At 34.6% G+C, this 14,126-nt stretch overlaps 3 protein-coding genes across 3 annotated transcripts; 1 reads left to right on the top strand and 2 right to left on the bottom strand.

Annotated features, from left to right (window-relative positions):
- The first annotated feature begins 153 nt into the window (after nucleotides 1-153).
- LOC105781901 (probable N-acetyltransferase HLS1) lies at nucleotides 154-1,677 on the top strand. Its single transcript, XM_012606429.2, has 2 exons — nucleotides 154-374; nucleotides 461-1,677. The coding sequence occupies exons 1-2, from the start codon at nucleotides 195-197 to the stop codon at nucleotides 1,430-1,432; spliced, it is 1,152 nt and encodes a 383-aa protein (XP_012461883.1). The 5' UTR covers nucleotides 154-194; the 3' UTR covers nucleotides 1,433-1,677.
- A 1,045-nt stretch (nucleotides 1,678-2,722) lies between these two features.
- On the bottom strand, nucleotides 2,723-6,801 carry LOC105782714 (protein NETWORKED 4B). The gene is made up of 2 exons (XM_012607644.2): nucleotides 6,615-6,801; nucleotides 2,723-4,798 (listed from the first exon to the last, which is right to left on the bottom strand). The coding sequence occupies exon 2, from the start codon at nucleotides 4,778-4,780 to the stop codon at nucleotides 3,089-3,091; it is 1,692 nt and encodes a 563-aa protein (XP_012463098.1). The 5' UTR covers nucleotides 4,781-4,798; nucleotides 6,615-6,801; the 3' UTR covers nucleotides 2,723-3,088.
- Nucleotides 6,802-7,843: 1,042 nt separating this feature from the next.
- On the bottom strand, nucleotides 7,844-10,329 carry LOC105782717 (ran-binding protein 1 homolog a). The gene is made up of 4 exons (XM_012607648.2): nucleotides 10,048-10,329; nucleotides 9,793-9,944; nucleotides 9,569-9,694; nucleotides 7,844-8,290 (listed from the first exon to the last, which is right to left on the bottom strand). The coding sequence occupies exons 1-4, from the start codon at nucleotides 10,200-10,202 to the stop codon at nucleotides 8,073-8,075; spliced, it is 651 nt and encodes a 216-aa protein (XP_012463102.1). The 5' UTR covers nucleotides 10,203-10,329; the 3' UTR covers nucleotides 7,844-8,072.
- Nucleotides 10,330-14,126: the final 3,797 nt, after the last annotated feature.

Below are 14,126 nucleotides of genomic sequence, written 5' to 3'. Positions count from 1 at the left end.
ACTGTTACTGTCTGAAACCCTAGCTGGGTTGATGTTGATCACACATACAACATTATTCAACATTATACACACACGTGTATATATATATATGGTCGCCATGAGTTTTCTGAGCAAAGTCTCTTTATCTTCTCCAATAAATTAACACTTCTCTTTGGTGTTTTTAAGGTGGCAGTTCAATTATTAATTCTTTAAATATGGGATATGGTAGTGGGGAGCTTATTATACGAAGCTACAATGCCCAAAACGACAGAGTTCGAGTTGAAGGTCTGGAGAGTATATGTGAAGTAGGTCCAGCTGATAAACCATTTCTCTTCACAGACACTTTGGGTGACCCAATTTGCAGAATAAAAAACAGTCCCATTTACAACATGCTGGTTGGTAGCTACCATTACATATTTGATTATATCATTGCAATATTGTACCATATAATGTTATTGATCATCACCATTTTGTTTATTAGGTAGCCGAGTTGGGCGGTCAATTGGTTGGTGTTATCCAAGGCACAATAAAGCTAGTAACACTACACAAGCCTCCCAAGAATGTAGCCAAGGTGGGCTATATCTTAGGTTTAAGGGTTGCACCCGCTTACCGACGGCATGGAATCGGCTCGAGACTAGTGACCAAACTCGAGGAATGGTTCGTTGCATGTGACGTCGATTATACTTACATGGCCACCGAGAAAGATAACGAAGCCTCCTACAAGCTCTTCGTAAACAAACTAGGTTACGTTAAGTTTCGAACCCCGGCCATTCTCGTAAACCCTGTTAACCATCATCGATCATCTCAGATATCATCGAACTTCAAACTAACAAAGCTCAAAATCGAAGAAGCCGAATCTCTCTACCGTAAATACTTGTCTTCAACAGAGTTCTTCCCAATTGATATAGGCAATATACTAAGAAACAAGCTAAGCTTAGGGACTTGGGTGTCTTATCCTAAAGGTGAAACATGGGGCAAAGTCCCTACTAGTTGGGCAATGCTAAGTGTATGGAATAGTGGTGAGCTTTTCAAATTAAGGTTAGGGAATGTACCCATATCTTGTTTCATGTACACCAAGAGCTCACAGTTGATCCAAAAGTTTCTTCCCTGCTTTAAATTGCCAAGCATACCAGATTTTTTCAATCCATTCGGGTTCTACTTCATATATGGAGTTTACGGTGAAGGTCCATTATATGGCAAGCTGGTGAAAAGCCTGTGTAATTTCGTCCATAACATGGCTTCATCAAGACCCAAAGATTGTAAGGTGATTGTTACAGAAATTGGAGGTAATGACACAAGATCAAAACTTCACATCCCACATCGGAAATCAATGTCTTGCTCAGAGGATTTGTGGTGTATAAAGAGCTTGAAAAACGAAGATAGAAAGAGTGTTCATAAATTGACGACAGTGCCACCAACAAGAGCCCTTTTTGTAGACCCTAGAGAGGTTTGAAAATGAAACCAAGATATAAAAAGATGTTGTGTAAATAGGTGCCGCCCTCCAATCAAGGCAAAACACTTGCTGGTCAAACATTTCGGCGCAGTTTCTTTATTTGTCATGTTGTAATAACAATTTTTTTTCAAGTGTAACCCTAGTTTATACAAAAAGGAACAAAGTTGGTTAGGCTTTAGGTGACTTATCATGTCGATGTGACTATGTAATTTACATAAAGCACTAGCCATTTGGCATCTCTTCTCTCTTTACTATTTATGGAATATTATTGCCAATGTTGATTTCCTTTGTTTTCGTTTAAGCCTCCTAATTAGACTTACCATTAGTAATTATCAATTAGTATAGTGGCAAATGATTTTTGCTCCACTTTGCTAGGACCGCTCGGGTCATTCGCTTCACGAGTACTACATCCAGATTTCTCGTAGGACCTACTTCTTAATCATTACACTAGACATCAATCACACTATTTAATTTTGAAGTATTCCAAATTATATCTAGTATCACTTATCTTAGACCTATTAATAACAATTTAACACGTGACACTTCGAGACAAAAGACCATACATATCACTCATGGCCTAATGTGAGGTCATGGTAAGTCTTCATACCTTCTCTTCTTATCTTAGCTCCAAATTTTCTCTCGGGCCACCTCATAAGATGGCTCATGTCCTAAATAAGTTGAACGTTCCATCTCGATCATCCATTCCTTTGTGTATCAATTAAGTACCAGCAACTTTCGTCAATGGTGATATCGGTTCGATTCGGTTGGGTATTTTGGATTTTTTGAACTGTTCTTCATAATTTGATTTGGTTCTCGGTTTTTTCATATTAATTTTTTGTTTTAGATTTTTAAATATATTTTGACAAAATAAGTTTTGTTTCATGCCTTTTAAATATTATTTTACAAAATTTCAAAGTCTTTTTCATAAGTATTTCTAAAATAATTATAAGTCTTAAGAATTTTTCAATAAATTAAAATTAATTATATATTAAATAAGAGTTAGAATTGATTAGATTTTGACTAACCATGGTTTTAAGCTTATGGAAATAAGTATTTCTAAAAATAATTATAAGTCTTAAGAATTTTTCAATAAATTAAAATTAATTATATATTAAATAAGAGTTAGAATTGATTAGATTTTGACTAACCATGGTTTTTAAACTTATATTCCATAAGCTATATATCCAAACACCTTAATACAAGTCAATTTTCAATATTTTGATTTTTCTTACTCAATCTATCTTTTGTTACTTAAATTCATAAAAGATCCATGGAACATATATATATAATGACATTTAATATATATAAATATAGGATCCATGCAACATATAATAGGATGGATTTCTCCCACCCTGTATATATACATATATATGTGTCAACTTATCTTGATTCAATGCATAATTGATCAATGACTACAATTTGAGAAGCAGTATAGCAAGACGTGTACCTCATTGAGCCCTGATAACATGTGCATGGGCATGCATGTACAGAAACAGGATGAAACACTTGACAGCAAGGCCTAGCGAAGCTTAAAGTGATACACAAACAGAACCCCCACGAAGTTCATCCTCTCGACCCATTGATCGATGTGACCGGAAGTTGAATGTGCTTTGTTGATTGTTTCGTTCTCTTGTTAAACAAGAAACATTGCGATGTTCATGTTGCCAAAATAGGGACTCGCTTGTTCCCCGTAAATGCTTGCTTAAGCTTATAATACCCATCTCTATAATGTTCGAGAGAGAAGCAGAGTTGTCGTATAGCTTCTCTTTTCTCTTCCGCTGCTTCCGCTATTGCTCTACTTTGCCTCTCGATTTCATCCTCTAGTTCCTTCGCTTTTCCTTGCATTTCCTCCACCAATTTGTTTGCTCCTTCAGCACTAGCGATTAGTTCCCCGTGTTCCACACGTAATCGGTGCAGTTGCTTATCCATTTCAACAATTTGATCACCTTTATAACCAACTTCTTCTTCAAGTAAATCGATTTTCATCTTGAGCTCATCTCTCTCGGATTTCAAGGTCTCGAGGTTTTCATTTAGAATTTTAATGGAATCACCTCTCTTAGCAATCTCTGTTTTCAACGCCTCGATTTCATCGTGCAGCCTCTCCTCCAATTCTCGTTTTTCAGTAAGAACATTTCTAATCTCTTCCTCCAAAGACCGAGCATGCGACTCCCCATCCCTAAGTTGTTCTTCTAAATAACTTCGTTCCTCCAACAATTTCGATACCTTAGCTCCGATCTGCGCTTTTTCGTTAAAAATCTTCATCTCGGCATCGGATACGACTATCTTTAATTCCCTAATCTCATTATCCCGGCTCACTAGACCATCCTTTAACATAGCCATTCTCCCCTGCAGCTTGCAAACCTCTTTTTTCAGTATACTCAGTTTCGTATTCGATGTCCTTATCTCGCTTTGAGCCATATCGAGCTGACCCTGCAAACTTTGAATCTTTTCAAACGCCTGTTTATTCTCGAGTTTCAAACACGCGATTTCCGCTTCGGGATCCTGAGGCATTTCTTTAGTCAAATTGAACTCATCCTCCAAGGGCAGGATCTTGCCATCATCATGCAGGGTTTCTTTATCCACCTTGTTTTGAACCATTGAAGTGTCAGTTTTAACACTATCTTCTTCGGATGAATCCGATTCCGATGTTTCCATCTGTTTATATTTCTGTAGCTCAATTGTCAACCAATTGTTTTTTTCTTCGGAAAGTCGTAGTTTTCTATTAACAATCTTCAATTCTTCCTCATACTTTCTAATCCGAGCAAGAAGTTCCGATTCATCCTCAAGTATTTGTAGCTTCTCTTTCGTTTCGCGGAGCTCAATCTCCAATTCAATTGTCTTCCGACCCGCCCCTTGATCGCCTAAATTCGTCGTTGATGAAACCGTGTAATTATTAACCGATCCATCATCAGACTCCGGTTCGGAATCTGTTACATAAGACGACTCGTCATCTCCTCTCTGGTACATATCGCTCCAACTAGAACCAAGGAAGAATTCAAAACCGGCAGCTCGTGCACCCGACCTCCTACGAGTCAACCTTTGTTCAGGAGAGGGACAAGTAGGCGGCAATTCAAAGCCATTATCTGAGACACCTGAACCTTGAGATTGAACGTCCAACAGAACATTCCTCCTCAATTCTCCTTTAAGATAATCATTACGCTCCACCAAGGTTCGATATAAACGGTAGAACTCCTCAACATGAGCCACAAGTTCCGGCCGTTTCTGATAATACATCTCGGCCTTCTTGGCAAAGGAATCCGCATCTTGGTCAATCAGATTCAACATCTGTTTGACTCTTCGATCCATTTCTGCAGATAGCCATTTTTTGGTTATTTTCTTCTTCGGCATTTCGGCAAATCCAAATTACTGCAGAATCACAAAAAGATGCGGAATCAAATAAGCCTTAGCCTAAAGGCATGTAAACAAATGGAGGAGAACAAGAGACAAACTGCCAAGTGCCTAATATTATACTTTTACCTCTTTTACAACATAAACCAAACAAAGATCAAATTAGGACACAATCAAAGGATTTAGACCACAATTTTCATTTTCAGTTGCAACAAACTAAACCATTGTTTAAAAAATGAAGCAACAAACATAAAGGTAGCGGTAGTTAGTTCGTTGTGGGAATGCCTTACCACAGTATCTCAAAAAGGCTAGCATATTTTTTAACGTGGCCACCAAGTAATTCTATTTTGTTTTTCTCATTTCTCAATTCAACCAAACAAGTGTGTTTCCATGTATCCATTGGAAATGAGAAATGAGATTATGTACACCGAATTACATTCATCACCAAGCGTTTGAGCCAAATGCTCGAATGCAATGTTTATAATTTGTTTTTTCTTTTCATAAGTGTAGGGGTAAAGTTGTCTTAAAGCTCAAATTCGAGATGATGGAATAAAAGATAATGTTTGTACATTATTATAATAGAAGCTAATTACAGTAGTAGTAGAGTACATATATATGTATATGGCGAAAGTATCATGTAAGTCCCTATATTAAAAGTTGGATTGCATTTTATTTCCTCTACTTAAAAATGAATAAATTAGTCTATATACTTTATATCAAAAGCAAATTAGTCTTTTGTTAAAAATTTTATTTATTTCTCCTGTAAAAGTTAGTCCCTATACATTTGTTTGATTATTCCGTCAACCATGTTAATTTTTAACCGTGCAAATAGATTAAACTTTTAACAAAAATAACCAATTTAATCTTTCATTTAACCTACATTATTATTTTTATTAAATGACACAAGATGCAATTGGAGTCCTCTCCATGATAATTTTAGTGTAGGTTAAAATACTAAAAGAACTATTGAATTATTATATTTTATTAGAATAAAATCTTTTTTATATAGAAGGAAAGGAATGGACCAAATACAGTCCATATAGATATTAGCACTAGACCTGTTCATGGGTGGGTGGCTGGCCTGACGGCCCGCCTTGAAATATGGGAGGTTCGGGTAAAATATAGGCCGAAATATGGGCTTGGGCAAAAAATGAGGCCCGTTTGAAAACGGGCAGACCTTGGCACCACTTTTTGTCCGGACCGGACCTGCCCGCCCGCCCGAATATAATAAATATTTTATTTTTTATTTTTTAATTTTAAAATACTTTTAAAATAATTTTTTTATTTTTAAAATAATTTTTTAATATTTATTTTAAAAATGGGTCGGGCCGGGCTCGGGCTTATGATATTTTTCTCGGGCCAGGTCTGGGCAAAATTTTAGGCCCATATTTTGGGCCGGGCCCGTGCCTAGGATGCGGGCCAAAAAATTTTCGGGCCTGGCCCGAACCCGACCCGGCCCATGGACAGGTACATTATCAGCGCGAGTTCAGCCGTCCACGCCTCTAAAAGAAAACGCCATACTTATTACAATCGCGGCAATTTTATTAAATCCGTCAATCAAAACAACATCAACCTTACTTCAACACCAAATCACAAAAACAAAAAAACTTCAACTCGATTTGATTCATGCTTTTCAGAAAAGAAAGAAAACCAAAGATATTCGATTAATGATTATTAGAAAAGTAAGAAAATCTGCTGAATTTGTAGTTATACGACGACGACGACATCATAATATCTCTTGAAAGTATTTTCAAAATGGTTATTTGATATCGTAGAGAATAATAATGTATAGGAAACAAAACAACTTACAGCAAAAGGAAGAGGGTTTTGATACCTCTTATTTTTGTTTTTCGCTTGCTTGGCGTTGATCAAAGAGAGAGAGCTCCCAAGAGCTGAGTGTGTAGACTGAAGCAAGGGAAAGGATGAAAGGTAGGCAAAAAGCAGTGTTTAATGGACATCTACGGAGATGCCACATTCAGACTCATAACCCACATCCAAATTCAAAATTTGGGATGAGGGAACTGTTCTAATGTACGAAAGTTCCACCTTTATATATTATTTAGAGAGTGAAGTTTGAAAAAATAAAAGAATGGAGGGAGATTCCAGATAAAAGAAAAAGGAGAGAGCAAGTGTAATGCCACTATCAGTGTCACCTAACCAGCTTAATGGGTGAATTTCAAATATATCTTTATATTTCAATTGAATGCCGTCGTCTTCCTTTGTTTATTGGGAAACAATTAATCTAAAAGCAATTCAAAGTTTTTTGCCGTCTTAATACTTCTTCACTAAAAATCTATATATTATGTCCAATCATATAGTTCTTTTGTAATATACGTTTGTATTATTAGCTTTAGACGCGTGTGAGAATGAAGCTTTTACTCTATCATAAATTTCATGTTCGAGATTCACTTTAACAAAAAACATTAACGTATACAAAACCATCCTCCTGCTGTTCCATTTTGCCATTTAAATCTTACGGTTTCGTCCAAAAGGGTCATTAGACTTGATTTTGAAGTATTTTTAATACAACCGAGCCCAGTCAAATTGAAGCTCAAGAATCATCAAATAAGGTAATGGGTATAACATAAGTTTTATGTAATTATATATAATTTTACTTTAATTCAATTTGTCAATTTTTACAAGCTGCAAACCACTAACATCATTATCAACATCATACTATCCAATATAAAAATAAAGATATATATTTATCACTCTAAAGGCATAAAATTGAATCAAAATTAAAAATTAGTATAAACATTTAAACCATGATCAAAATTTCACATATGCATACTTTTAATATTTATCTCAAATCATAAAAAAAAAATTTGCATTAATTAAGTCTCTTTTGGGGCCGGCCATTTCGTAATCATTTCTTAAATCCATATATCAGAAGTTTAGCTAAAACTAGCATCCGACTTTTAGCCAAATTCAGGCAAACCAAATTTCTTGTCACCCAAACTCTATTCTCAAGACACAAAGATCCAAATTTCAAATAACTAAACCACCCCCCCCCCAAAAAAAAAAAAAACCTTTTTTATATTTTGTCAATGCATGGAATGAGCATAAAGAAAAATTCAGCATGATAGTATAATACTGGGGAAAACCCGGTTGAATGACCGTAAAACATGAATCTCAACATGCAAACATGACCCAGGGTACAACCAAACCTCAACAAACACTCGAGACCATTCCAACCAATAACACATCTAGTTCCATCCGAGGAATATGCCAGTGACTACTCTCACCATATTCGCCAAAAGTACATGGCATGGAAAACAAACCCAACCGCCTTTTAAGTTGAGGAAGCTGCCTCCCCATCTTTCTTATCGGTATCTGCCTTTTCTGTGGCTTCTGTTTCCTTTTTCTCCTCTCCGGCTTTATCCTCGGTCTTCTTTTCATCAACGCTCAACTTCTCCAGCAGTCCAGCAGCAGCAGATGCATCTTTATTTTCCTCTTTTGGTTTTTGTGATTCAGCAACTTCTTGGAACATTTGCATGAAGGTTTTGCAATCTAATTTCAAGAACAAGAAAAATCAGCTAAAACTAGAATGCTTTGCTCCCCCCAATGAATAGAGAATTAGTCAAACAAAGGGAAAAAGAGAAGGCAAATTACAAAAGGACCATTGCAAGCTAATCTATAACTACAATGCAAACCCAGCTACGTTAATTATTCTTGTTAACACTTTCTTTACAAGAAACAATAAAGCCTACAGAAACAGCTTTTTAATGAAACACTTCACGTGACATATCAAGCACTAAAATATGATTATTATTACTTATTACATTAAAGACCCCAAATCATAAACAAACTATTTCTATTACTCGGTCTAAAAGACTTGCACAATGATACAGAACACTATAAGACCAAGTATTTAGGGATTAAAAGATCATTCAATAATTCAAAGCAAACAGCTAGTACTCAAGCAACAATAGTTAATTTTATATTTCTTCAGTTGGATAACCATAGTTTGTATTTAACCGACATTTTGTAATCAATATGGAAAAAAATTCTATTTAAATGACATGATAATATACCACATTACCATCTAATCAGTTCTCCAAATGAAGAAATATCGAACCCAAGAAAAGCACTAGGGAAAACATGCGAAGATACTTCAATTTGTCATCATAGAAATCCTCCATCCATAAGAAAAATCACCTAAAATACAATTTTTCAACTTAGCTACCCAAGCAAGGTGAAAACCCGAAGTTCATGGCAACTTTGAAGGGAACAGGACTATATTATTTACTCAACATTTAGGTGTAACAGTATTCTTACTAATATATCTAATTTCTTCATGTTCGGTATTTTGCAGTTTTCCAGCAACCACAAAAAGAACATGCAATTACCCATAAAGGAACAAAAGGAAATTTTCAATAAACCTTTCTAGCACTCTATAACCACAAACAAGACCATCTAGAACAGCTATTTTTATGTTCTCCTAACACAGCCATATGGAGAAATAGAGGGGAAAAAATCAGCAAGAATCTGCCTCAAAGTTTTTCACTTCATCAAATATAATTTTAAATTTCAATTGCTTGGAATTGAAGTATACACCTTAGAATTTTGTTAAACCAAGCACTCAAACAATCAATAAGAGAAAATGCTAGTCACTAGCTACTTGAAGAATATACCAATGCTCGACTCTCAAACATTCTCGAGTTACTAAAAACCTAACTTGCAGCTCCAGATCTTAGAGTAAAACAAATAATTGAAACAAAATCCATTCGATTTCATTTTGCAAACAAAAGGAAGCAAAATGGTTTACTGTAAAAAAAATATACATACTTTCCACAGATGCAAAACGAATGCAGAACAGTTCATCTTTCAATTCACCATCAGCGTAGTCAGAAGCGTGCCACAGGCACGATTTGTCGTTCCCTGCGTGCTCCTGCACCGTCATAGTCGGCAACACTGGACAAATATTTTAGTTAATAAACATTATGAAACAAGTAAGAAAAGAAATCTAAGCAGACACCGAATCGAGGAAGAGAAAAACAAAGAGAACGAACCTAAATGATTGGCGCAGATCTTGAGAGTCTTAGATTGCCTCATAACAAGGCGAACTTTTCCAGTCTCTTTGTGCTTCAACAGCTTCACGGTACCAGCGCCTCTCTCTTTCCATTGATTGCCTTCTTTATCAAATCGGTAGAGCTTCGACTTCCTAATCAATAAAATAAATATATTCAGATCGTTGGAATTTGTAGAAAAATCGGAGAACGTTTGAATCGGAAATACAAATATAAGTAAAAGAGAAGAATACAGACAGATCGAGCATCGGATCTTCGTTTTCCTCGCCGGTGCTGACGGCGACTTCCTCGAGCTTGATGATAGGGGCGATTTGAGCTCCGGTGTCTTCTTCCTCGGCGGGGGCGGCATCCTCGTCTTCTCTGTGCTCGTGATCTGGTTCTTTGCTTGCCATGATTGCTTTGTTCAGAGTGAGGCGTTGGAGGTTTGCTGGCGGTAGAATATTTTGGGGTATAGGGTTTTTTATATATATTAGCGATAAGGAAGTTGTTTGATGGTAAAATTCTTTTTTGATGAATTCAGTGTAGTTTAATAGTTTATTAACCTCTCAACTCAAATCGCCTCTTTCATTTCTTTTAAATTATTATTTAAAAACAAATTTAATTAATTAATTATTTGATTTAAACTCCTTAACAAGTAAGAAATGAGTCACTAGTCTAGAAAGCGCCATCTTTTCTTTCGCGCCACCTCCATGCCACTTTCTTTCTCCGCCGGCGCCGCCCCCTATGACACTAATAACACACTAAAATTACACCGATCAATTCGAATTATTCATAAAAGTCGACAACTCGTAGCCACTTAATTCTTTCGGCCAAAATATCACCCTAATCCTGACTACAAATTATCGAAACAACTTGAAATGACTTCAGTCTAGTCAAAAATGATCGATCTAGAAAATTTGAAATTTTCAAACTGCAAAAGAACTCTCTCGAAGCGATTCAATCTACATTAATTCGATCCAATATCAACAATTTAAGAATAAAAAGGACAAGATTTTGCTTCCAGAATGACAAATTGTTCAACTTCTATTCCGCTCGAAATTTCATCGTCATTTTCGTTTTCACCCATACTAATTTGTAAATCATTTTTTTATATTTTTAAAAGTTCGGGTTAAAAAGCACTTACAATTGAAAATTAAATACCATTATGAAATCATAATTATATAAAAGTAAAATGATCGAACAAATTTACAAATGGAGAAAATGTCAATAAAAAAATAGAAAAGCGTTTATAATTTTACTTTTTAATGCGAATTGAGAAAAGCAAAAGTCACAAGTGTATATCAAACCTGGGGAATGGGGAGACAAATAACGAAGAGCTTAGCGGAGAGTGAAAATGAAGAAGACGAGAGAGAAGAAAAAAAGATAGTATAGATAACAACAATAGAATAATCCTTTTTCAATCTTATTCAATAATAAAAACTTCATCCACTTTAACTCAACCTATACTCAATCTCAGTGAAAGACTAAGAAAACATGTCTATCACCACAACCCATTTACTCAAATGGAACAAGAAATCAACAAAAACATATAACTAAATCAAAAGATAATTTGAGGGACACATTAGTTCCTTATTGCATCCTTTACCTTTCCTAGAACTGCCACTTCCTCAGCAGTCTGTGGATAATCCATATTAACCAATTTATCATCTAATGCATTCAAAAGTCGATAGTGTGACACGAATAGCATAAACCCAATCATCAACATTGTCAAGTTTTAATCGAATAAGAGTAATAAAATCATCGGGTCAATCTTGAGTACCCAAGTAAACGGAGAGTTATGTTCAATTTTATTGAGAACAATAAAAAAAATTATTGTGTTAAAAAGCAGGCGATAGTCAGCCTAGAGGTTGATACTACCGCGTACGCAAAATAAAAGATAAGAAGCAAACAATTTGGAAAAGAAAAAACAAAAATAGAGTAATCCCTTTCAATTTTATTCATACACTTTAAAGAGTATTCATAATGTTTATACTGTCATTGTCACGCAGAAATAAGAAAGATATATAATATATTCCTAAATATCTGAAAAATATATAATATATTCTTAAATATATGCCTAAAAGATATATAATATATTTAGATATTTTTAAAAGATCTGTAAAAATTTAAAAAAAGAGTAAATTACAAAAATAATCATTTTTGTTTGCTTCAGATTATATTTTAGTCACTTATGTTTGAAATATTACGTTTTAATCTCTTATATTATCATTTTGTTACGAAGTGGTCACTCTATTGTTAAGCTCTGTTACCTCCCTAACAATGGTCCTACATGGTAGTCCAAATTAAATTTATTCCATTAAAAACCTGTTTTCATCCTAGCAACTGAACATCCAAGTTGGCATTTAAAGTCCATTTGGACTGTCACATAGAAGTGTCTTTAAGGAGGTAAGAAAGTTTAACAGTAGAGTGACTACTTCGTGACAAAACGATAACATAAGTAACTAAAATGTAATTTGAGGCAAACAAAAGTGACTATTTGTATAATTTACTAAAAAAAAGGGATTTTTTTGAAATCTTAATTGTTAAGCCATCAATTTAAAAATTAATAATAATTTGCCTAATTTTCAAGGAAATGGGGGCAATGCTCAATTTGTCTAATTCAAATTTAATAGGGACCTAAGAGACGCTTAAACCAAAAAAGCTAGGGGGGCAATGCTCAAATTGTCTAATTTGAATTTGGCAGTGACCTAAGAAATAGTTAAACCAAAAAGAGTTAGGAGGGTCAAGGCCCCTCCCACCGTTCATGGCATTACAGCAAGACCATGAAGCCAGATTAAGTCGATAGAGAACCATTTTTAGTGGAATTAAATTGAGAATTTACCATCTTATAATTTCAAAACTTTTAAAAAGATTATAAAGCAATTTTACCATACTGGGGGCAGTTATCTCTGCTTTCAGTGATAAAAAAGTAGAATGAAAAAGACTACGTACAAGAAGCTCAGGAAGACGAGTCGCATATTTACAGAGCCGAACAAAAGAGAGACTCTGTACAAGTCTAGTATCATTATTATATCTGAAACCTGCCCTTATCAATAAATTAAAAATAAAAGGTAGCCTTATCTTTACTACAATTAACAACGAACCTTCCAACACTAGACCCAACAGCCATTTTATATTAAAACTAATCCATGTAAGAAACAGAGAACAAAGTCGTGGGAACCTTCAAATGCAAACGAAGAAAAGAATCTAACATTGTACGTACATGCAGTGATTTTATTTTATATATATATATATATATGATAATCTATTTATTAGTTGGCAATTTCTTAATTATATGGGAAATCTCCGATGTTGTCTGTTACCAGACACCATAATCTTCCTGGCCAGACAGTGAAGAGGGGATGTTTCGACAGCAAGAAGCATCCAATCCAGCTTCCATTTAAGTGTTCAATTACTTTGGAAATAGTACCTACCATGAACCTCTATGTGGGAAGAATACAGACTCATCGTTTAGTTCCAAACCAATGTTTTGTCTGTTCTTTGACTTTTGTTAATCTCTCTTCTTACCATTGTTTCTTGACAACCAACCATATCTTTATTTCTTAATATTTTAGTAAATTGTCAACTTCAGACTATATAATTGGCGAGTTGTTGAATAAAAAGAAAGATTATCATCCCACATCGTAAGCAACTTGTACCTTGAACCTAGTTTTATCATAACAGCATTCCAACAGCCAAGGTCGCAACACACTAATAATTAATCACTCTACTTTATAAAAATTGAGAATATATTTTTCTTATTTTAAACAAAAATCAACTATTCAACCACCAAATTAGCAAAGACTAATTTCTCAAGTTTTATAAAATACAGGGTTGAAATTTAAATTAAACCCTCCTAATAATTTATATTTTGGTTACTCAACTTTAAGATGTTATAAAATGGTTACTGAACTATTCAAAAGTTTCTTTTTAAGTACTCATCAGTACAATGCATCAGTACTCATCGACAAGTAGAATAACATACCATACATCCAAGTTGATCTGATGGCTAGTGTCAAAGATTAAAAAAAAGAAATTATTCGGATTTTGGTTCACAAATTCGTAATATTCAAGGTTGTTTTATGAAAAAAATTATACTGTAGAAGAGAAGGAGAAGAGCTTTTGATTGATACAAGTGGTGCATACAATAGTGATTTTAACATCCTATTAATGAAAACTTTCGAATAATTCAATGACCATTTTGTAATTTTTTAAAATAAAGGAGAGAGGGGTTAGGTTTGTGCATGAATCTTTGAATCCTTGACCAAAACTTGTAATTAACAGAATATTTTTTGCTACTTAACTATAGTGACTAAATTGAATAACTAGCAACAATA

This window comes from Gossypium raimondii, chromosome 13 (genome assembly GCF_025698545.1).
Source record: "Gossypium raimondii isolate GPD5lz chromosome 13, ASM2569854v1, whole genome shotgun sequence".
NCBI classification, from domain to species: domain Eukaryota; kingdom Viridiplantae; phylum Streptophyta; class Magnoliopsida; order Malvales; family Malvaceae; genus Gossypium; species Gossypium raimondii.
This window is presented reverse-complemented; position numbering and strand designations above follow the sequence as displayed.